Genomic DNA, 25,858 nt, shown 5'->3' with positions numbered 1-25,858 from the left:
ATAATGAGGTTTCACAGATTAATTTAGGAGAGGATGTAACTTTTCTCTAATGCAGTCTCGTTCTGTGATGTGGGGGGAGGGGAAATAGAGAGAGAGATAGGAAATCTCTATAAATAATGCATGTTCTAACTAGTAAATTAATAATTATTGTGACTGGAAAGGGGGATTTATACCATTCTTTCAAACTTAATAACTGAGAAACGCTTCATAAGTTTAAGTCTTAGAGCATATCAGGTACTGGATTTTTCTTTGTAGATGTGCACACCCTATTTTCGTTAGAAATGTATACAGTATAAAATCCAAACACCCTGAAAATCTTATAAAAGCATAAGAGAAAAAGTACCAACCTTCTCATCTGGAGTTATTCCAAGTAACTGACTGTTTCTTTTTTAATGAAGAAAAGTCAAGCTTAAGTTCAGAAACCTATCAGGGAATTCTATTATTTTTGAAGTGGATGTACAGAATAGCCACATATTGTTCCATACACTTAAATAAAGACAACTTTGACTCATCCGCCTCCATCACCACCTCTTCCTCTTCTCTTTCAAGTCATATACTAAACAATTAGTGAGGAATCAGATATGATCCTATACCAAACCCCATTATTACCACACTGATATTATAGTTTCTATAACTTAAACGAGCAATTTTACTCTTTTGTCTTAGGGTATGAAAAAACCACCATGTCCTAAAACTATATTTTAAGTAAATCAAATGTATCTAAATGTATGCTAAACATCTATCACCAAGAGGAACTGAAAACAAGAAAGGAACTAGTCCCCATAGTCTACACAGTGGGTGTAGAGCGGGTGGGTGAAGCTTTATATCCTTATTCCAAGTAAGATTAAGTTTCATCCCCCTGTATGCTGAAAGACTAGTGGGTGAATATATCCTATTAATTTCTTGGGCAGAGTGTACAGGAACACCTCCAGACATACACATCTCTTAATAGGAGGTTTACTAGACTGAGACTCAATTAGAATGCTTCTTAGAGCCTCATTCCTCTATTTGGAAGAACTATTGTTGAAAATCAAAGTTTTGAAATATGCATTGAAAAATAAATAGAGAAAATGTTTTGTCCTTGCATGTACTTGTGAGTACAGAACCTATGGCCATGGGCTAAAAAAATTAGGTAAAATATGAATGGGAAAAATGGCAAAAACTATGGGAAAGAAATAGAAAATTAACCCTGGCCACATCATTCAAGGACAATTTATAGAAAATGTTTTATAGGTGGCATCTTCCGCCATCAAGACTGGCTAAAATGTTCAGTAATGTATCCCCAAAATGCCAGGCATGTATTACATATGTGGTGGACATGCAAAAAAGCGAAATAATTTTGTCAATGGATCCAGATGTGGTTAGAAGAAATGATTGAATAAAGGTTAGAATTTAAACCAGAATTATTTCTATTAGGAATCGTAACAGGATCAATATATTTAATATTTAATATTACACATCATAATGGCAGCGAGAATTGTATACGCTCAACAATGGAAAAATAATATGTGCAGAAATGGATAAATTGAAGCTATAATTAAAAAAACAAAGGCGAGTCAGAATATCATGATATATGGAATAGATTTTACCAATGGTTGGAAATGAGAGTTGGGAGATGGTACAAGAAGTAACTAGGATTTGGGAATATGGAATGTGATGTAATATGTAAATATAAATGTGCATATTGGTAGAATAATAATATATAATTACTAATATATGAAGACAATGTTACTTGTATATTATTTGTTTCATATTTTAGTGTGTATGGCGGAGATAACACCAGGATGGTCGCACTATGTCCAATATTTTAATAAGAAATGAATAAAATTTTATATATATAAAAATGAACCTATGGCCATAGGGCAAAAAGTGTTGGTGGAGATAAGGGACTCAAAATGGCAGGGATTAAGTTACCCTCCTCCACCTCATTGCTGCTCAAGAATAAGTCACTATTCTTAATTATCAAATATATCCTGCCCTTAGTTTCTATGTTTTTTTCATCCTGACCTGTTGCTACTATCTCAACATAAGCTTTCTCTCTAGTTCTTTTCTAGAAAACTCTTTTAGTCTTCTCATATATCACCTATATCCTTTACCCATCGTTACCCTCAAGCCTTTTTTAAACTCACAAATTGTCCCCAAATCAATCATCTCCAATATCCCTCCTTTCCACCTTCTTCCATACTTCCATTTCTCTTTATTTCCTAATATCAAGGAACCTAGAGTAAGGCTAGGCAACTCTGACCCCTTTATGACCTGTGGATGTCAATTCTCAGAATTCCTGAGAATGGCTGGCTCAGGAATTCTGGATGTTGAGGCCCACAGGTCATAAAGGGGCAATAGTTGCCCACACCTGACCTAGAGAAATGAATTACCCCAGAATTTCCATATGAGATATAGTGACACAACAGAATGACACAGCAGAAGTCAAAGATGCCAGAAGAGTTTATTACGAAATGCTCCAGACTACAATTAAAATGGAAAATAAATAGGCAAGAAATGAAGCAAACTATATCAGTAAGACTGGTAACTGTTAGATTCATAGTTAGGACCGGTCGCAAGTCGAGGACTTAGCAGTAACCATGATTGTTGAGATTGTTAAAGGATAGATTTGTGAATTATTGAAATAATGGAGTCATAACAGCTCTTCCTCATATGTAGATGTAAACTCCATAACCTTTTAAATATTATTAACTGCTGTTTCAAAAATGGAAAATAGTTTACTGGTTTCCCTCCAAAATTCAAACACTAGTGTCCTTCACCTATTGTTTCTAAATTAGAAGTTCTTTTTTGTACTTTCTTTAAAAAGGCTGTATTTCAGGGAACAATTTTATTCCAGCAGCAGAAAGGCTAGATGGCAACAAGCTATTTAAGATCAAAGCTGATCTCTAAATGAAAAAGAATAAATCTTCTGGAGGATAAATTACCCACAAACATCAGCCACAGGCTATTTCAGGGAGAAAAGCTATTAAAACAATACAACCCTCCCTTGGTTTGAACATCAACCGCTATTCAAGACTGAGGCGGTGTACAAATTTCACAAATAAAATGCAATACAAAAAAGTCAAAGTTCACACCATAGATCTGGAGATGTCTGTTTATTATAATTCTGCAAGCAACTTAGCAAGCCAATCATTTCAGTCCTTTTCTTAAAAAAATAAAATAAAATGGGAAATCATGGAATTTTTCATTCGCCATATCCTATTACACTGCTGTCCAAAGTGCTATAAGGTCTTGGCTTAGAGTCTTGGTTTTGATCAAACAGATGTGACTTTAAATCCATATAAAAGGCATAAGCTGATCTTGCGCTCAGAATATGTCATTCTGATCTGCCTCAACTAAATTTTATGAAAATGAAAAGCAAAATAAAAATAGACTCATTGATGTCAATCTCAGCTGCTTGGAAGAAAGTGGAAGTTGATTAATGCAGTTAAAATAGGTTATATTAGAATTTTTGTTATTCTAGTTTTATACATAGCCATGGAATGATGAGTTTTAAAATGAAAGCATAAAAGTGCTCATGAGAACTCAAATGTCACAAGGATCTAAGTGCAACTTATTGTTGCTATAGAGAATGGCAACATAACTATACCTTTTTTTTTCTAATTCTGGTTTAATAGTCTATATTTATTAGACTTCCTTCTTCTTGTGACTAATGTTTCCTCTCTGTGGTTTTCAATAGAAAAGCTGAATGTGCACAAGCAGGAGAAAAAATTCCACAGAATAAGCCAATTTTGATTTTCTGTAACAATATATATTTCTTGAATTTTACTTCAAACTTTTTAAAAAGACAACATAATTCTTGATGTGTTAACAATATAAGTCAATGTATATACTTCATCAAAGACACACTACAGCATCAAATAACAATAGTTGAGACTACTAGAAGAGCAAAACCCAGAACTTCTCCCTTGACACCAGAAGTGGTAAAAGAAGAGGGGGAGAGGAGAAGGAGGAGAAGAAAGAGGAGGAGGAGGAAAAGAAGTATCCAGCAAACCACTCAGCAAGAATCTACAGGCATTACAGCAGAGATAAGCAAACTTGTTCCTTCTAGATATTTTCAATTACAGCTTTTATTACTTCTGATTATATTACCTGAAGCTAATGGAACTTTAACCTAAAATGCTTGGTGGGAACTAGATTACTTATCCATGTATTACGGGAATCTACCCTATTCATCTCAAAGCAATTTCAAACTATCTTTTGAAATGAAGGCCCTATGATTCACTGACTGACTTCATGGTTACATCACCTTGTTCACCATGTTAAGATACTTGTTTGCTGGTCTCCCTTTCAGATTTCTTAAGTCCCAGGTACAACTGTATCTTAACAGAATTTCTTAATATGCTTTCTGACACATGGGCACCTCGTCTTTCTTCTTTATTTACTTCAAAACAGTAAATATTCCCAAGGACTAGAGGAAGGTGATTGCTACACTTATTCACAGGACAGTAAGGGGATACATCTAATCTATTAGCCTTTTGAGTATAATAGGCACATTTTAATTTAGATATCTGAACCAGAATTGGCAGAAATGGCTGGATGGAATAACAATTGGAATATGAAGGATTTCAAATGGGGAATTTGCTGCTCAACCATATTCTTGTGTTGTATCACCTGTACAACAAATACTGTACATCTAGACAATTCAGTCTCCTTTATATAGGGATTCCTTGATCTTAAATCAACATTTGATTTATATTTCATGAGATTTAGAGATGCCTGATCCCCCAATTATTCTGGCTGGCTTGTATTAAAAATAAGAACAACAAAAAGAAAACAATAAAAATCCCATGTGCCTGGACAAACTAGCCTTCAAAATCCAATAATAAAAGTCGGAACTCAGTGCAAAAACAGTATTAAGATTAAATGTAACCAGTGGTGGGCTACTGCCTGGTGATCACTGGCTGGGCCCTTCCCTCTGCCCCTGCGCTATCCTTTCCATTTATAACTAATTTTCTGGCTGTCCCCCCCCCCCGCAGTAATAATGATATTACTGAAGTGATATATTTTAGGATCAATTATCAATATGAAAGCAAATTGTAGTCAAGAAATATGCCATAAACTAGCACTTAGTAGAGTAACCCTGAAAGCCTTGGAAAAGATGTGTTTATAGCTACAAAGATCAGAATCATACAGGTGATGTGTTGTCCGTGATACTCAATGGAGGTGAAAGTTGAATTTTGAGGAAGCAGAAAGAAGCTTCTGAAATTTGGTGTTGCAAAAAACATCATGGATAACCAAGAAAGCAATCAAATGGATCATTGAACAGATCAATCCAGAGTTTTCACTCAAAGCATAAAAGACAAAATTATCATGCATTTTCTTTGTGTAAAGTCTAAGTCTATGCATTGGATCAATTAAGCGAAGGACTTTCATGCAACAACTCCAAAAGAATTCCTTGCAGGGATTAAATATTAAACATTTTAAATGTCCTTGCCAACAATCAACAATATTCATTGGTATGTAAGAGTAAGAATAGATAAAGTGCAACCAGGCTTACATGATTCTTTTATTATAGTTTGTTTCAATAAAGTATACTTCAATTCTTCTGTAGTGTTCATTTCCAGATCAGGCCAATTCCACAAAAAACTAAGTTCCGTCTTATATCCCAGGAATGAGCTTGCCTAAGTCTCTTCAGAGTACTATCCTGCTTCTCAGGATTTAAGAAATGTTTTCTTTACAAATGCTTTTTGCCTATTTTCCCCAAGATAATCTCCCTGAGCAGTGATCACCAACTGGTAGTCCATGAGAAAATTTTGGTGGTCCGCAGAAAAATTATTTGCATTTTTTATATTGCACTAAATCAGGGGTCCTCAAACTATGGCCCCTGGGCCAGATACATGCAATGAATGCTTGTGTTGCTGCAGAGAGTCTCCCCCTTTGGGCTTTTTCTGTGAAGTTTGGAGGAGGGCAGAAATCTTGACTTGGGGTCTGCTTCAGCCTTCTAGTGTGGAGCTTTGGGCGAAGGCTGGTGGAAGTGCTACTGGTGGTGAAGAGCCAGAAGGCCTTGTTCCAGTGGGACTGCATCATGCCCTGGAACTGGCTGACCATCTCAGTCCACAGAGCCTCCAGGTGCCAATACCTGGCCTTGCACTCCCACAAGTTTTCCCTCTGCTTGGAAAGCCTATGCTCATAGTCCTCAGTGAGGTGCTTCTATTGAGCCTCCTTCTTGGTCAGATCCAATTTGAACTGAGACAGCTATTTTGCCAACTCTTTCTCATGGTGGCTGCATAACTCTAACAGCTGCTTCCTACTGGGGCAGGATTGTCTGGGAAGGGAGGGGTGAGTAAAGGTCAGCCAGGCGCCCCTCGATGTGAGTGACATAAAGTTGACCACACCCATCCAGTCACTTGACCACATAGCCACATCCACTCAGCCAGTAATTAGGCAGATCATATTAATGGTCAAATTAGTGGATTTAAAATTATGAATTTAGTGGTCCCTGGAGTTCGAAATGTTGGTTACCTGTACTCTATCTCGATCTCCAGTTAGATTTAGTGTTTCCCATTTCAATTACAACTTAGTAATCACCTTTTCTTGCTCCATTCCCATCAGTGGTGGGTTGCAGGTGGTACGCCCCAGTACGGAGCACCGGATAACATTCTGGTATGGTGCTCCAGAGGGCCCACCCACTCGCCTGAGCTCCTTACCAGTCTTTTAAGTCTTCGGCACTTCCACGCATGGTGCATACAGCGCCTGTGCGACACTCCACTGAGCAGCTGGAGCATTGCGGAGGCTCACAGAGGCGCTAAGATGCATGTGGGTGCTGCCGGGCCCGTTCCAACCATACCGGTTGGAATGGGATCATGAACACACCACTGATTTCCATATGCCTTTTAAATATTTCACATATTTCACAAAGGAAATTCTTCATCCTGGCCCCAACTGGCAAATTACAGTATCCCTTATGAAAATCCCACCTGTATATGTTAGAAGTCGAATTGATTTTACAAATACTGTTAGAATGCCCTCTATCCAATAAATGGAGGACAGAATCATAACACCAATTGTAAAAAAAAATCTTAATTGCTCCTCTGAGCAGGAGATTGTCATTTTTCTCCTTGGCAATCAAACTTCAGCTAGTTCCAATAAGGTTGCTAAATTTTTAATAATTGCAATGGCTTGCATAAATAATCTGGCAGTTTCCCTACTCTGTTAATTGCTTCAGGCTTTTCTGTATAAGTTTTCTTTTATTTTTTAATGTTATATTGTTTTAATATATTTGGTATATTGGTATTGATATATCATCCTCTTTTAAATGCATGTCTTAGAACATAAACAAAATACCGAAATGATGTCAGGAATGTTACAGTACTCAGGACTACATTTTTAAAAACTGCTGGATGCAAAACACCTATACTCTGTTTGCATTAACGATGAGGAAATTATCTCCAATACTTTATTTATTTTATTTAGGGAATTTATTTTGCCACCTATTCACACATGGTGACTCAAGGTGCCTTACAGAATATAACTCAAGGCGGCTTACAGAATATGGACTCAGGAGAGCATTAAAAACGCACCTATGATTTGTATAAATTGATCATAAATCTAGTAATAAAAATATGACTAATATTCTAGTCCTTGGGATAGTTTGATAGTTTTTTGTTATCTCTCTCTCTCTCTTCTGATCCCCCCCGCCAGATATATATATATTGGCCAATGATGAATAATTCATATATGAATCTTTTTCTTCCCAACATTGTTGTTGAACCCATTATGAGTTGAACAGCCTCTAAATGTTTAAAGTAAAGAAAAGGTTTTTGCCTAAAAGCTGAAACAAACATTACCAAAGGATCTGGGTGGACATAGTATAGAACAAGATCCTTAAATACCTTGTAATGAGATTCTACTCTATAGGTTCCAGGAAAGTCGCTACAAAATATATTTGTGTAAACATCTAAATCTTTTATGGCAATCAGGAAATTCTTTTTTTTTTCCGGGAGAAGGGAGAAAGGTGTTTGATTTTAAACTTTTTGAGGCCCAAATCCTGATTTTTAAATGGGGTACAAGTTGTGCTGTCCTTTAATAAAAAAAATTCTTAGAGGTCATTCAAACTAAGTTTCTCAGGTCCATCCTTTCTGCTTTCAAGCTTGAGACAGCATACAGTAAGGAAGATGTCCTTAATGGAAATATGCAAGCCAAGAGAACAAGGGACAAAAACATATTTGAAGTCCAAGATGGCCAGATAACATTCAAAAGCACCTTAGACATCTTTCTAATTCACTGAACTACAACAAGAGAGAGGAAATACACTGCAATCAAACTTGCGAGAGTCTTATTATTATAGCCAATCTCAATAAAAGTAGTGTTGTGTTACAGAGTTGATTTCATGGTCTGGGGCTGACCGACAGAGTTGTCCGCAATTGGATATAGGGCTTGGAGGATAGTACTGCCATACTGGTTGAAACTATTTTTTTCTTCATTACCACTGACTCCAGTATTGTCTAAAGGTAAAGGTTCCCCTCACATATGTGCTAGTTGTTCCTGACTCTAGGGGACGATGCTCATCTCAGTTTCAAAGCTGAAGAGCCAGTGCTGTCCAAAGACGTCCCCGTGGTCATGTGGCTGGCATGACTAAATGCCAAAGGCACGTGAAATGCTGTTACCTTCCCACCAAAGGTGGTTCCTATTTTTCTACTTGCATTTTTTACATACTTTCGAACTGCTAAATTGGCAGAAGCTGGGACAAGTAACGGGATTCACTTTATTATGTGGCACTAGGGATTTGAACTGCCAAACTGCTGACCTTTCTGATCAACAAGCTCAGTGACCTAGTCACTGAGCCACTGCGTACTTATAGCAGAGTCCACTAGTATGGGCTACATCAGCTGAAAACCAAATAATTTTTATTATATTAATGAAAGATATTTTTTTATCTCTTTCTGCTGACTCTGATCAGGCTAAAGTATTATTTATCAACAGCTGGGGGACATAGAACATCAACCTGAAATTGGTTTCTTACAGAGCTTTAGAATACTCATTACTAGGAATACATTGAAACCTATAAACTATTTAAGCACATTAATTTATTTTGATTTAAGGAAAGTTTTCTTTTTCAGCCAGGCATAATGCCTTACCGTTTACCCTTTTTAAGTAGAGTACTGTACATTTAATAAAAACTATCTGAACATTTATACCAGGGTAATTCTATAATTCTATAGAGGATTTTACTGTACAGCATGTGTTACTTTACTACAATTGTTATACTTGCAAAATGTATTTCGTATCTGTCTTCCAGTAATTTTTAAAGAGAACAGATGAGTTTTATATAATGCTCCTTAATCAAATATTAATCACGAGATAACAAGAATAACTAAATACATTGTGATTGCAATGAAAATTCAGCAGCAGCTAATTCCTTGGACTACTATATAGTTTATATTTATTTTTTTATACAGTATTTTATTATTGCACTATTTTTCTAAGTGAATTGTGACACATTGGTCTTATTTTTCTGTTCTATGGTTCCAGATCAGACTGTTCTTTGAGTGTATATAATACTATATAATTCTATATAATTTGTGGCTACATAATGCTAACTTTTCTTTAATGCTTCATTTATAGAAAGTTTTTCTTAAATAAGAATCTCCTGAAAAATAGTTTGATTTTTAATTCTTCAGTTATTCTGCAAAAACTATGCACTAATTTTTGAAATTAAAGTTATTGGTTCAGGAAAGAATCATGAACTATTTACTAAAACGTAACCTTGTTTCTGAGCTGAATGTTTTCTTAGGAGTAGGTCATAATTTCATTCTACAACATAGCTACCTCTGCTTAAATTACTGAAAGCAGAATCAATAATTCTCTCTCCTTGGCCCTATCAACCTCCACTGACTGCTATTCCTTCTCTGGCAAAACACATTTCACCTTAAAGAAGAGAGATAGGCAAGAGGAAATCTGCAATTTAGATTGAACATTTTCACCTGCTGGCAAAAAATATACCGCATTATCATATAAAATGCTCTGAAGTATAAGACACACTTAGTTTTTGGGGAGGAAAACAAGAAAAAAAATCTGCCTCCCAGCAATTTGCCTCCTTGCAGCAAACAGCAAACAGCTCATTTAGATTTCAGCACAACCTGATTAGCACAAGTAGCTGATTGTTGGGTCCCCCAATGATAGCTGTTTCAGGCTGCAGGGATTACCATAGCATACTGCTGCCTCCATGTGCCCCATTTTCACCCTCTGCACCCTGTTTTCGGCCTCCGTGTGCCCCATTTTCCACCCATTCCAGGTAGAGGGAATCCAAATGAGCAGAAAATAGGTCTCACGTGGGATGCAGAGCCAAAAAAGGTACACACAGAGGCGGCAAAGGCTATGGCAATCCCTGCAACCTGAAACAGCTGATGGTTGGGAGGTTGTCCAATCAACAATCAGCTGCTTGTGCTAATCAGGCTGTGGTGAAGCTGAAACTGAAACAGGCTGTTTGCTGCAAGGAGGCAGAGGCCAAAGGGTGGAGGAGGGTGGGTGGGCAGGGCTACATTCGGTGTATAAGACACACCCAAATTTTCACCCTCTTTTAGGGAGGAAAAAATATGGCTTATACTCTGAAAAATACGGTACTTTTTTTTCAACATAACATGGGATTAGATTACTAACCTGGTATTTTCTGAATTTTTTGGTATTTTTGCATTATCTGAAAAATTTCAGGGCACTCTCATTTTCATTAGAGTTCTATATTACCTACTAATTAATAGTATCCTAACATGACAATACTTTGGTCTTGCATAAAGTGGAATTATAGCAAAATAATACATTGCGTTTCTACACTGATTTCAGAAGAGTCTTTCTAGGAAAATATTCCAGATGTATAGAATGAACTGTCTATCTTCCCGCTTTTCACTAGAGATGCAATAAATTTTCTCAGTATGATATCAATAGGCTTATTGATTTACTTTGAAGATGATGTTTAGTGTTCCCTATCCAGCAAATAAAAAAAATAATAAGATTTTCCATGTACACATACACATAGTACATACCCTGTATATACACTCACCTGATATGTAAATTGTACTTCATTTGTGGATGTGCCGTATTGTCCATTTATATTAACTTGAATTTTGTCTGTTTTTTCTATTGATCCATGCCCAACTTCACATACAATTCTGTTTATAAAAACATAAAAAGATTTAACAGTGCATATTACCAGCTAGTCCATTTTTGAACTACATGCATACAAGAACACACAGATTCCTAAGCATAAAACCAAGAAATGTATGCATGTATGTGTGTGTGTGTATGTGTGTGTGTGCGTGTAATATATATAGTCTCATTATCCTAGGGCCATTATGATAAACAAGCAATAGTTATATCATTTATTTGAACAAGAGAAAACTCATTTTTGTCAAAGTGCAGAAATCTTTCTTCAATGATATCACTGAAAATATCAGTTGATGAAGTAAACAGAAAACAACTTGTATTGCATCCCCCAAATTATAAAAATAGATGGCTGTTATTGTCTAATATTTCAATTATACTTTCAAATATTATTATTTTAAGTGGAATAATAATTAAAACTATATTAACAGTTATTGTATATGTCAAATTCTGCATTATGTTTGTTATATTTAAATATAAGTTTATTTACTTATACTTTATTTTACATTCATGTAGTCATTGATACATAGACTTTGTTTTTACTTCTTTGTCAATGTTGTCAGAAATTACTTACTTGGTGGAAACAGAGTATAATTCTTTTCTAAATTGACATTCAGTGTCGGCTACCATTATTTCTTTGACATCTTCAGCTTTTACGCCCAAGTTAGATCCTCTTATTGTTAACAAAATTCCACCACTTAGAGGTCCATTCTTTGGTTCAATCTAAATGTATAGGAAACATTATTATTGCCACCTATATTATATAAAACAATAGAATAATTAGGAGGTCACATAAGCATATATGAAATGCCACGGTAGCAGTTGAATTAGCTTACAATAGTAGGTCCCAAACTGACAGGAAAAACAAAAATAGATCCAGGATACTTGGATAACCAAAAATATTATAGGTTAAAAAAAAAAGCCATTATCTTTGGCACTGTTGACATATTTTGATTAATCTTTGTAAGTGATAGGACACCTTCTCTATAAAAAAATCCTGATGATTATTTAGGTACTCTTAAGATTTTGTCTTCCAGATGTTTACTTACCAAATTTTTCAGAATAGAAAAAACACCTTTCCCCCCCTAAAAGAGGCTGAAAATTTGGGTGCGTCTTATACACTGAATGTAGCCCCGCCCACCCACTAGCCCCCTCTCTTTGGCCTTTTCCTCCCAGTAATTTACCTCCTTGCAGCAAACAGGGAAAATGGGCTTTGCGGAGGCAGCAATAGGCTACAGCAATCCCTGCAGCCTGAAACAGCTGATGATCGGGAGGCCCATGCTGAAATTGAAAGTAAAACTTGATGTTTGCTGCACAAGGCAAATTGCTGGGAGGCAGAGGCAGATTTTTTTTCTTGTGCTAATCAGACTGTTTGCTGCAAGGAGGTAAGTCAATAACTATAAATGCCTATAGAATGTTCAAATTATTAGACTTATTTTTTAAAGACTGCTTTATTATTGTTCTAGACAACTTAAAAAAAATGAAGAAGCTTTTAAAAATAAATACGTGATCTAAAGAGGCCCAGTGCTATTGTATCTTCTTTTAAATAGCAGAGAATAACATATACTTCCAGAAAGCCAGATCAATTTTAACAGCATCTGTACAAGTATAGTCTGAAGTGTAACACCACCACAAACAGTGTACATTGTCTGTACTGCTTGCTGTTTGTCACAAGGAGGCAAATTGCTGGAAGGCAGAGGCAGATTTTCCTCCCTTGTTTTTCTCCCCAAAAGCTTATATGCGTCTTATACTTCAGAGCATCTTATACTCTGAAAAATACGATATTTGTTTTTATTTATTAAATTTATATGCTACCCATCTCAGGCCACTCTTATTCACTTCAAGCTTACACAAACCAAAACAGCAATGCTGAGGAATGATGGAATCTACAAATCAGTAGCTTCTGAAAACAATAGGATTCGTCCATCTTCCATGGCACTGCAGAAGGCCTTTTATGAACTCTTCCCCTTCTGAAACATATGTTCAGACTTCTTATTATTTACCACTTTGCATTTTGATGGTAAGAAAATACAGATGATGTTGGGAAAATACAGAGATTATTTATTATGGGACATGACTTACTTTGCTAACTGCTCCCAGCACTGCCTGGCAAATTGATGTAATAATCAGAACAATATCATGAAATTATGTACCATTCATTTACCTGAGTAATGACTGGAGCAGGGCAGGTAGTTGTAGAAGACAAGCAACGTTTTGTGAAAACACAACCATCCCTGGCTTCACACCAGACACACTGGTACTGTGGATCAGCCGCGAGACATAAGCTGCAGTCATCTCGACCATAAGAACAGCTATATAAAGTCACTACAAAAGTAATGTGCATCTGCTTAGTATCAATTTCTAGTCCACAATTCAGAGCCACAAAAACAAATTGTAATGGAAGCATGGATCAAGATAAGAGGCAAAGCAAAGCAATGAGGTGAAACAAAATGCTGCTCCAATTGTCTTTTTTTTCATTTGTTTAGTTTCTTTTTAGATTTAGTGGACTGTGTATAGCCATTTAAGCCTGTGTAAGAATGACTCTTGAGTGAAAAAAGGAGGGGACAAAAGAAGATTTGTTGTTATTGTTCTCCTTCTCATGTAGTTGATTCTTGTCATTCAGTAATCTACTGATCATTTGTTTAACAGACTTTTTTTTTAGTCAGATTGACACATTATAGACTGACCTATGGAGATGGCTGTATCAGTTTTGTGTTTATCAGTTCTCAAATGGTTCTTACATTGGTAACTGTGGCATCTACACAGGGTTCAGGGCCAGATTCCCTCAAACAATTTGTGATAATGGCAAGCCAGTAGAGGTAAGGATGAGAAGAAAAAAACAAGTTTTGTCAAGAAACACCAGTGCAAAAAAACAGAACAGTGAATGAGCGGAGCTGGAAAAAGAGAACTGGAAACTAGTTGTTTGGAGCAAATAAGGAATAAATACAAAGCAATTTATTCTATATTTTGCAAAAAAATATAGATTCTGAAAAAGAAATCTGCAAGTAAATTATAACATAGATGTGACAAAACACTAGGGGATGAGATATTGAAAACACCTAAAGCCAAAACTATCATTAAATATGATGGTTTTGATTTAGATTTTTCTTCAAATAAAACATATTTTCTTTAATTTGTACTGACATTCCATTCTATAGAGTTCAGTCTTCCTACTATGAACACAGTCCCTACTATTTAACTAATACAACATATTTTTAGCAAAAACCCAGGCAGTCCCTAATTTTCACTCAACATTTTGATATACCAATACAGTTCAATCTATATCTCCAACATTTTACACTTCAATTTAAAGTCAAGGGAATCCAAATAGTATTCTGGCATGCTTTGAGGTTGACAGATAAGGTCAGAGACCATGGGTAGGGGAGCACTGCAGAGCACTGAAATCCCGATAAAAAATGCCCTGCCACTTTTTGTTATCATGATCATGAATCATGGAGAAAGACAGAGTCTCTCTTAAGCCTATAGTCCCCCTTAGGTTTTGTGTTGGTGGATGGATAAAGTTAACTGGAGCTGAATTTACAGAAGGAAACAATCTTGCAATAATACAATATTGTTATGGGGGAAATAGGAGGAAGGAAGATTATGAGGTATATTCACTGATAAAGTTACTCATAAAATAATAAAGGTGGATAAGAATCTAATAAGCAAATAATAAATAAATTCTAGACATAAAAGAAGGGCATTGTCCTCTAATGTCAGGACAGAGTTAGTAAATCCAGCATGTTAAATGGTTATATGAGTGCTGGTCATGTTTCAAAATAATCTGGAAGAGGTTTTTCCACACAGTGAATGCAGTGGTGGGTTTCCATTTTTTTTACTACCAGTTTGCTTGTTCAACTCTTCTGCACATGCACAGAAGCATCCGGGCGGGTGGGTGGAGCCACCCACCACCGCCACTACCGGTTCATCTGATCTGGGCTGAACTGGCAGAAACCCACCTCTGAGTGAATACATACTCTGTTAAAAAAGAGCTGCATCTTTTTTTCAGGCTTCTGCATACACCTGAAAAAACAACAATGACTAGCTGTTTCAATCAGTGACATTAAAAATATCTACTATAATAAGAAAGGAGGTAACGACAAACCACTTCCAAAAAATCTGGCCAAGAAAACTACAGAGACACAAAAACAACAAAACTTTAATGAGCTGACATATGTTCAGAATCTTAAAAAAAAGACACATCTGGTTAAAGGAGGAGCTTTGCTCAAGCTTCTTAATGCTTTCAAATCTCATTTAAAGCATTCACAGCTGTAAGGATAGGAGCAGAAAACTAGTCCAGGAAAGTTAGAGCAACAAATAATACCAGCGTGTTCAAACATTGTTCATCAGTGGCCATCAAACTGAAATATACAACTGATTATCATTATCAAATTTCTTATTTCTCCTACGTTGCTCTTAACTTTATTAAATTTATATCTGGCTTCTCAGCTCAACAAGGAATATGTTGTATTTCCTTCTCCATTCCCCCCTCCAAGTAACAGGTTAGTTGGGCTGTGGTTGGTTGCGACACGCACTACTGCTGATTTGCTCATGGGCGTGCTGGATGCACACTACGTGCGCATGCACAGTCCAATTACAATTGTTCTGCGCATGCACAGAACTGAAAACCAAGATGGTCGTGGTGGCCGGGGAACCAGTTCCGAGGCGTGGCAGGCCTATGTTGCTGCCAGTTCAGGCGACCCAGGCCTGTATGCCACTACCAATTCGGCCGAACAGGTCCGAACCGGTAGGAACTCACCACTGGCTGTGACTAGCCTAAAGTCTCACTGAAATGAAAGAATCTTTCATCCATGAGGGTTGGATTTTCCTAATGTTAGTCCAACACTCCTTAGATTATATGATGGGAAATAGAAAAGGTTGCAAGTTACATAGGAATCAAAGAATTTTTTACAGTCTTGCCCCAAATTGCAACTGATTTTTAGTTATAATTCTCACTCTCAGACATCATGATACAATAATGTGAGAGGTCTTCCATAAAAATAAAATATATTTTCTCTCCTCACATTCTTCCTCTTGTCTGAAAGATAAAAATATACTCTTTGGGAAAGAAAAAGAAGATCTCTCCTATCATAGTCAAAATATATGTTTGCATTACAATCATGTAGCTTGCATTTATATTCACCTACATTTTCAGACTCAAAATATTACCCTTATCTTTATGGATTTTCTTCCCTTGCCTGTTACAAGAGTTGTAGATTATTTCCTCCATTAAAAGGAAGTTTTTAATTTAAGCTCAACTCATTCTAGTTTTCTTGGCATCAATTACGGACATTGTTTTTCATTACCTTATTCCTGGATATCTGGAGAAACACAACAATGTTAGTTTACTATAACCAAGATTTTGGTTTGGTAGTTCCTTTTCACACTAACAAATTTTCTTAAAAAGCAAAGCTTTCCGCAACTTTCATAAAACTTTATCCCTTTTCATAAAATTTGTTAATATGAAAAAGTACTATCAGAGATCTGAGTTTTCTTCCTGAGAAAGTTCTGAGCACTATGCTCCCTGTCACTGGTTCATTAATTCATATGAACAGGATGCACTGGGTCATTAAAATATATGAATAGACAAGTTAGCTGTATGATTAATAGTCAGATTTGACAAAGAAACAGTATAATGTCTTAAGTTTGATTCTGAATTCCTAAGATAGATATGTATAAATATGGACTTCTGATAGAAGGCATATGGTTTTAATGGAAATCATTTGGGCCTTTTTGATTTCAGCTTCTGAAATTGATATGTACATATTATCCATTTGAAGGAAACATTGATAGGAGTCATGACAGAGGCTGATAGAACTCCATTTCAAAAATCTGTATATCAGAAATCTATCTGCAAGTCCTCTATATCTAACCAAGTGATTCAAAATATATTTCATCTGTGCATGCAGAAATGAGAATGACTCCTGTGTCTGCAAAAGCCAGCCTTCAAACCATCTCCAAATTAGACTTGTAATATACTGAATGTCCTCACAGCTATATACAGTATAATACAGATACAGAGCTCAAAATGTTAATAAGTTTTGTTACTGATCAGCTCATTAAATGTATCAGCAGCAAGCCTGACATTAGATTCTAGCCCTCATCCATCGTTTTTAGATTCTAGCTGGGAGACCATTGATAAAACAGGACAAAGGATAAAAGGGCTATATTGAATTTAACATTGTTCAAAGTCTCCAGTAGCTATAAAAAAAGTATTAGATACCAATGTTACTTCCTTTAGTTAAAATAGGCGATCAAAAGAAAGGAATTCATTTACAGTTGGAAATACAATAATTGCTTCTCTTCTGAGTAAGTATTAGTCTTGAGAATTGGGTAATATAGAAATATGCATAATAAAGATAAATAACCAAAGTGATCAATTTAATGATGTAATTACATTCAGATTTAAGTTTAGTAATAATATACACATATTGTATATAATACCATATGAAAATGGATTGTAATGATAACAAACTCTTTCCCACTTTGTTTCTCATTTCCTTTTATACTTCCTCTAAGCTTGAGAAGCTGTTTCAGATAGATGGCAATCTGTTATTTCCAATTGATTTTTTAAAAGATAAAGCAGGAGCACATACAGAAATCAGAATTTCTAAAATATTCCTTTGGGATTATAACACAATTGAAAGGGATTTAACTGCTTAGATGCATATAGTTTAGGAACTGAGCCTTATTCTTTGCCATTATTATTGGATGAATTATTTTTTTCTGAACATGGTCAACAAAATGATAGCCAGTGGGCTATGTAATATAGTAAGTGGTAAGCAATATCTGAATTGTCAACCTAGAACTAAGGAAACATTCCTAACAGTGTGAACAATTAACCAGTGGAACAAATTGTGAGTGCCACAACACTGGAGGCTTTTAAGAAGAGATTTGGCAGCCATCTGTTAGAAATGGTATAGGTCTCCTGCAAGAGCAGGGGGTTGGACTAGATTACCTCCAAGGTCTCTTCCAACTCTAAGGTTACTGTTATTGAATCATGGGTGGCACTGATTGTGTGGTGAGGTGGACTTGATTTTTTTTCCTGTTCCATTTTATATTCTTTTTTTTTAGAGATTAGGAACTGTGAAGTAAAACAATTCAATCCCCAGCCTTATTCTCTTAAAGAACTCCAATTAACCTCAAATAGCCATTGATTTAATGCCGTTTTCCAAACTGAGGGAGATTAAGGATAGACTTAATCCCTGCTCCAATCCCCAATTTTAATTTTGGGAAAAAAGGAAAAGAAAGAAATGCATTACTGAAATTCATCTATTTTGCTGCTGGATATCAGTATCCTACACCTGCACAATATTTTATCTATTTTCCCTGGGAATGTTTAGTAAAACATAGACTATGATTTTTTTAAAAGATTGATACGTTCCAGAGATGGTTCCTACTGGTTCAGCCTTATGGCGACCTGGGGCGCTGGAATCGGCAGCGACCCAGGCCTGCGAGGCTCCAGTCACCGCCACCATCTTTTTTTTAGCTCTTTGCATGCACAGAATAATTTTAATTGAACTGTGTACGCGCACACAGCACACGCACAAGCGAACTGGCAGTAAAGCCGGCCGGAACCCACCCCTGATACATTCCATCAATGGTTCATTTATCTTGACAAATAATAATATGTAATCTGTTTGGGTTGAGATGATATTAATGTTTTTTAAAAAGAATATATTTACCGTATTTAGAAATTGTTAACAACCATTTAAAAGGATTACTTTTGCTCGAAATTATAGCTAGAGATTGTAAGATTTATTAGGAATATGGACATATCAGATACACATGACACTGAACTCCAGCAAAAGGATTACTAAAATGGCTTTGGAAAGTTATGGTTTGATTCTGTCATGTTTAATTACTCATTGTAATCGACCCTCCTGCCCAGCCATGAAATATACTGGCTGGATTTATGCTTTCAGAAAAACACTTCTAGATTGTAATCAAAAATATCCTCATGCATACTGATCTAAAGTTTAAAAAAGCAGTGGTAATGGTATCACAAAGAAAGAAAAATCCTGATTTATTGTCTATAGAGTGGAATGTCTGAAATGAGAAAAGAAATTGTGGCCTTTTATACACAGAATGATTTTCAATAGCAACTTGGGGCTAGTCTAGACTCAGACGTGATATATCAGAATTTGGAAGGAATTAGATGATTCTTCCATAAAACTGCAGAAATTATTAGACATTTTAAAAAATTTTCTCATCCTACTGGTAAATGGTATGAGAAAGTTTAACAATTGCTTTAATCTCCTCTTCATATGTGAGAATAATTACAGGGAATCCTCGATTTTCAACCACATTTGTGCCCAAAATTTCTGTTCCAACTGAGACAATTATTAAGGTAATTTTGCTCCATTTCACAACCTTTCTTCCTACAGTTGTTAAGTGAATCACTGCAGTGGTTAAGTTACCGTATTTTTCAAAGTATAAGACGCACCTTTTTCCCTCAACAAAAAGGCTGAAAATCTGGGTGCCTTATACACTGAATACAGCATTTTTTACCTCCCGAAGGCCCGCCCCCTTCACCAAAATGGCAGTGCATATCTTGTAGGAAGCCTTTAGAGAGCTCCTGTGGGTGGGGAAGACAGAAATGAGCGGAAAATGGCCCATTTTTTGCTCAATTTTACCCCCCTCCCTGAGCACTCTATAAGCTTCCTAAAGGCTATCCATGCCATTTTTTTAACATGAAAAACAGGCCTCTTTTCGCGAAAAACGGGCCATTTTTTGCTTGTTTTTGCCCCCCCCCCCGAGCACTCTGCAAGCCCCTAAAGGCTATTCATGCCTTTTTTTGGTGAAAAATGGGCCCATTTTTGCAAAAAAATGGGCCATTTGGGGGAGGTTTGCAGAGTGCAAAACCTTTTTTTTATTTGCCTCTTCAAAACTTTGGTGCGTCTTATACACCGGTGTGTCTTATATTCCGAAAAATACGGTAGTGACATGGTTGTTAAGTTAATCTGGTTTCTCCAGTGACTCAGCTTGTCAGAAGGTCATAACAGGTGATCACATGACCTTGGGATACTGCAACGTTTATAAATATGACACAGGACAAATGTCTGAATGTTGATCACGTGACCATGGGTATGCTGCAACAGTTGTTAAGTGTGAAAAACACCCATAAATCATGTTTTTCAGTACTGTTGTAAATTTTAACAGTCACTAAATGAACTGTTTTAAATTGAAGACTAACTGTATGGTATCCTGGTTTTCAATTTATGTGACTAATTGTTCATCCTTTTGATAAGTATATATTCATCATCTAAATAATGGACAACTCTGAAAAGATATGACCTTTGAGAAATGAAAACTTTTCCCATCAATTTTTAGATCTCTTCTTCATTTTTGGTTGCTGGATACTTACCAATTAACTTGCTATCAATCTTATCTTTATCTGTTTTAATGAATAAACTCAATGGTAGAGTTTCATTTTCAATATTGGTAATCTGAAAATAAAAAAAATGCAAAAAGCAAGTTTACTTGGAATAGCTTACATCCTGGGATGATATTTTCAGTATTATTATTATTATTCAACAACATTTGCCTGCTCCAAATCCTTGGGTAGAACTCAATAAGTGGACAAAAAATGTCAAGCTCAGTCTAAATGACTGTGCAATCAAACCATAATAATAAGTACCCATAGTAATAGGCCCCTTGATTGCAATTCCAAAACAGGAACACCACTTGAACACTACTAGCACTGTAAAAATCACCATCAGTGAATTGCAAAAGGCAATTTTATTTGGAACAGTTGTGATGGAATGTGTACCTGGTGTAGCGGAGAGAGGAGTTTTGGCAGCACAGAGCTTTTCCATGGAGCGGGGTGTACACAAGATATACCTAGTATTTTAGTTTGAAAAGATTCTGCCCCTTAAAAGTAGTTGGGATATACCTTGTAATTTAGAAGGTTGTAACTTTTCTTTAGCAAGAATCTGTCCATTAGGCATAGGGTTTGGATTGGGCTCAATTGGATTTCACTGTATTGTATTTGCGTTTGGATCTGATAACAGCTTATATTATGTGTTGATACCTTTAACATCATTGAACAACATCATCTTCCTATCCTAGGTCCTTGGGAAGGACTCAATGCTGCCAAAAAAAAGAATTGTGCAGCAGAAAGCCAGTAAATGCACCAAAAATGTTACTCTGTTATAGGAACACAGAAGAGCTATTCTTGAATTAGATTAAAGTATTTACTGAATGTCATCCCCCAATTATCTCTGGAATTTGCTACTTTTATTCACCAGGAACTAATATTGAGAAATATACTGTCTCTGGATAGTAGAGTCAATATGTAATCATCATGGCTAGAAAGCAGTCTTAACCTGCACCAACACTCTCTGGTCCTTTAAGTTATCCATTTTGTGGCAGTGTATGCCATAAATTAACCATGAATTTAGATTTTAGATTTAGATTTTATTAATATTTGTAGGCCGCCCTTTTCCCTGGGGGGACTCAGGGCGGCTCACATAAAATCGGGGAAGGGGAATACAGACATCAAGAATTAACTGAAAACAGCACTTCTATGTTTCTTGACTCACATTTACTTACTAACTCTAGGACCATATAAAGTGGAAGCAAAGTGCTTACTCAGCTAGGGTATAAAAGAAAAATATCCATAAGTATATTTATTTTCTTGTTTCAGAAATGTGGCTTTCAAAGAACTAAAAAAAATATGAATGAAGCAGACAAAAACATACTTAACATTCTAAAAGTTTCTGCCATTACTATAAATTTTCTTCCCACACAAAAGCTCATGGGATGAGTGTTTCCAGAACCATCTGTTCCATCATATGTATATCTATCATTAATACATTTTCTCCGACAAAGAACATTTGAATGACGGTGTTGAATACTAGCGCGGGAAATACAAGCGCGCGAACAAGGACTCTTCCTGATTGGCTCCCGGGCAGAGCCGGCTCAATCCTCGCCCTGATTGGTCGAGCTACAAAGGACTCCTCCTGATTGGTTCCCGGGCAGAGCCGGTCCAATCCTCGCCCTGATTGGTCGAGCTACTCGACGCCCCATTGGTCCCTCGCTCAAACCTGGGGGTATAAATGTAGGGCGCGAAATACGCCTCGTTGAATCGTTTCCACTATGAGCTGAATAAAAGTCACTTTCCTTATACTTCTTGTCGCGTCCTTCCCTTCGCTCCAAGATGTAAAACTGGCGACGAAGGTGGGATTCCGATTCCCGCGACCACGAAGAAGAACAGCCAGCTGCCACCGCGTCTGAACCAGCCAGAACGCTATCGTCAGAACGAGAACTCCGGCAGCGAACGCGAATTTTTCTTCGTCCTGCCTCTCCCCTCTCCGGCCCCACACCACGATGGCGTCATCGCTTCCTCCTTTCGCGCCATTCGGCGGAGCCACCGGAGAATCATGGGACGGATTCATGGAGCGGTTCGAGTGTTACCTAATCGCTTCGAAAAACCAGGCTCAGACCGATGAGGAGAAATGCAGCTTCTTCCTGTCCTGCTGTGAGCCGTCCATGTTCGCCTCTGCGAGAGCCCTGGCCGCCCCGAGGCCAGCATACAAACTTGGGTGGGCCGAGCTGATGTCCAGGCTGAGGAACCACTACGCTCCCTCACCCTCTTTATTTGCACGCCGTTTCGCTTTCCGCCGCCGAGTACAAAGGGCTAATGAATCCATTAGCCATTTTCTGGAGGCCTTGCGCACTGTGGCCGCCCAGTGCGATTTTGCAGACCTGGAGGAAAACCTTGCGGAGCAGTTTGTGTGCGGGGTCCGCGACGCACACTTACGCGGCCGATTGCTCCGGAATCACAAGATTACCCTGATGCAAGCCGTGGAAATAGCGCGAGCCGCCGAACTCTCCGAGCAATCCACGGCCGACATGGAACGCCTCCAGCTAAACCCCCCCGCACAAACCGTCGCGGGGCCGCTCGCCCAGACGAACCTCGTCGACGATCTCTCCCCTGCCGAAAACGAGGAGGAGGAGGAGGAGGAAATCGTCGGCCAGATGAGGCTGCAGCCCAAACGGAGGCCACCCCAGCAACCACCGGCACCCGTTCAGCCGGCCTCAAACGCACCTTGCCGCGGATGCGGCGGCCGCCACAGCCGCACAGCCTGCCCGTACCGTTCTGCCGTCTGCCGCCGTTGCCAAGGAGAAGGACACCTCGCCAGAGTATGCCGGGCTCCCCTGCCAGCCCCGTCGTTTATGCAGCCCAGCGACCAGCGCCCGGCACCACCACGCCGCCAGCAGCCACGTCCCGCGAGGCGCACTGAGGACTGCCACTCAACCTACCAGCCCCCCCGCGCCGACTGCGTGGTCTACCAGGCATCCCCCGTTCCCGCCGGCCACCGGAAAATAAGCACCGCCGTCCGTCTCGAAGGTCAGCTTTGCCAAATGGAGGTGGACTCCGGTTCATCCCGTTCTCTCCTATCTTGGGCTTTGTTCTCCCGCCTTTGCCCCGGGGTCCCCCAGAGGAAGCTGCGCCCCGCCAGGGTCTCCCTCCGAGATTACCAGGGAAATGGGATTCCCACAGCTGGGTTATACCACATCCGGGTGGAATATGGAAATTTTAAAGGGAAACTCCCAGTTTTAGTCGTAAGGAACAACCTGCCCGCCCTCCTGGGGTTAGAATGGTTCTCCGCTTTGGGCCTCACCATAGAAGGGGTACACAGGGTAGTTTCCCTCCCCGTAGATAGCGTCCTAGACGAGTTCTCAGATGTGTTCGACGGGAAATTGGGTTGTTACAAGGGTACCCCCATTTCTCTCTGCCTCGATCCTCAGGTCGCCCCCGTTAGGCTAAAGGCACGCAGGGTCCCTTTCGCATTGAGAGCAAAGGTAGATGCGGAACTCGATAAGTTAATTGAACAAGGGGTACTCGAGCCCGTAGATCACGCCCGCTGGGAAACCCCCATAGTCCTCCCGGTCAAACCCGACGGATCGGTGAGAATATGTGCCGACTACAAGTCGACCATCAATTTGGCCCTACAGGCAAACCCGTATCCGGTTCCCGTAGTACAGCACCTACTCCACTCCTTAGGACAGGGCCGCATTTTCGCTAAGCTAGACATGGCACAGGCCTACCAGCAGCTTCCCGTAGACGACGATGCGGCTACAGCCCAGACTATCGTCACCCACCGCGGAGCTTTCCGTTGCCGCCGTCTGCAATTCGGCGTCTCGGTCGCCCCTGGGATTTTCCAGAGCCTCATGGAGCGGTTGCTCCACGGGCTCCCAGGCGTCGTTCCCTACTTCGACGACGTCCTGGTCGCAGCCCCCAGCCACTCGGAGCTCCTGAAAACGCTGCGGGAGGTCCTCACACGTTTCAGGGAGGCGGGACTGAAATTAAAGCGCAGCAAATGCGAAATTGCAGTTCCCAAAGTTGAATTCCTGGGGTTCCTCATTGATGCCCAAGGCATCCACCCCACTCCTTCCAAAGTTGCCGCCATCAAAAACGCACCCGCACCCACCTCTAGGGCGGAGTTACAAGCATTCCTGGGGCTCTTAAATTTCTACGCCCCTTTTATCCCCCACAAGGCGTCACTAGCTGAGCCGCTACACCGTCTACTTGACCGGTCAGCAGCCTGGAAATGGGGTAGCCGTGAAGCGCACGCGTTCGCGGCTATAAAGGATATTTTAACTTCATCGGCAGTCCTAATCCAGTACAGCGATAGGATGCCTCTAATTCTGACTTGCGATGCCTCCCCCTATGGCGTAGGGGCGGTGCTGAGCCACGTCCTCCCAAACGGCTCAGAAGCCCCCATAGCCTTCTATTCCCGGACACTCTCCTCCACGGAGCGGAACTACAGCCAAATCGATAAAGAAGCCCTGGCTGCAGTGTCCGGCATTAAGCGGTTCCATGACTACCTTTATGGTAGAAAGTTCACCCTAGTCACGGATCACAAGCCCCTCCTGGGGCTACTGGCGGGTGACAAGCCGACTCCCCCCATCTTGTCCCCCCGCATGACACGTTGGACAGAGTTCCTAACGGCGTACTCGTATACGCTGTTATACCGTCCGGGCAAACAGCTAGGACACGCAGACGCCCTGAGCCGCTGCCCCCTGCCAGAGACGGACACAGCCCACGTGCCCGCGCTCTCTATTCTGTCCATTGCCGAATCCGACCTCCCCGTTTCTGCCACGGACGTGGCAGCCTGCACAAAGGCTGACCCCGTCCTATCTCAGGTCGCTTCATGGGTTTTGAGGGGGTGGCCCACGGAAAAGGTAGCGGAACACTTCCGCCCATTCAAAGTGCGACAGGCCGAACTCGCCCTTCACGGGGGTTGCCTTGTCTGGGGGGATAGGGTAGTGATCCCTACAGCCCTACGAGCACGAATCCTGCCCGCACTCCACAAAAACCACCCAGGCATAGCACGAATGAAAGCCTTAGCCCGTAGCTACGTATGGTGGCCCTTGTTAGACACAGAAATCGCAGACTACGTAGGCCGATGCAGGATCTGCCAAAACTCTAGGCCGAATCCCCCCATAGCCGCCCCTCGAGAGTGGGAGATCCCTAGAGGCCCATGGTCCCGTTTACACATCGACTTTGCCGGCCCCTTCCACGGCCGGAACTTCATGATAGTGGTCGATGCTTACTCCAAGTGGGTGGAGCTAGTAATCATGACCTCCACCACAGCAGAGAGTACAGTAAGGGCCCTCCGTAAGATGTTCGCTACCCATGGGTTACCGGATGTGATAGTCTCCGATAACGGGCCCCAGTTTACCTCCACCACGTTCCAAGAATTCCTGGCCGAACAGGGGATCAGACACGCGGCCACAGCCCCCT

At 39.5% G+C, this 25,858-nt stretch overlaps 1 protein-coding gene across 5 annotated transcripts in view; it reads right to left on the bottom strand.

The window, feature by feature from the left end:
* The window catches only part of PLXNB2 (plexin B2), a 388,095-nt gene that overhangs the window by 65,603 nt on the left and 296,634 nt on the right, over window positions 1–25,858 (bottom strand). For all 5 annotated transcript variants that reach the window (XM_032220723.1, XM_032220725.1, XM_032220722.1 and 2 more), the window contains 4 exons: window positions 20,471–20,552; window positions 13,268–13,428; window positions 11,678–11,826; window positions 11,003–11,111 (listed from right to left, as the gene is read on the bottom strand). In XM_032220723.1, coding sequence (XP_032076614.1) covers window positions 11,003–11,111; window positions 11,678–11,826; window positions 13,268–13,428; window positions 20,471–20,552 — 501 coding nt within the window. The remainder of the gene's footprint in view (window positions 1–11,002; window positions 11,112–11,677; window positions 11,827–13,267; window positions 13,429–20,470; window positions 20,553–25,858) is intronic.

The sequence above is a fragment of the Thamnophis elegans genome, chromosome 7 (assembly GCF_009769535.1).
Source record: "Thamnophis elegans isolate rThaEle1 chromosome 7, rThaEle1.pri, whole genome shotgun sequence".
NCBI lineage: Eukaryota > Metazoa > Chordata > Lepidosauria > Squamata > Colubridae > Thamnophis > Thamnophis elegans.
This window is presented reverse-complemented; position numbering and strand designations above follow the sequence as displayed.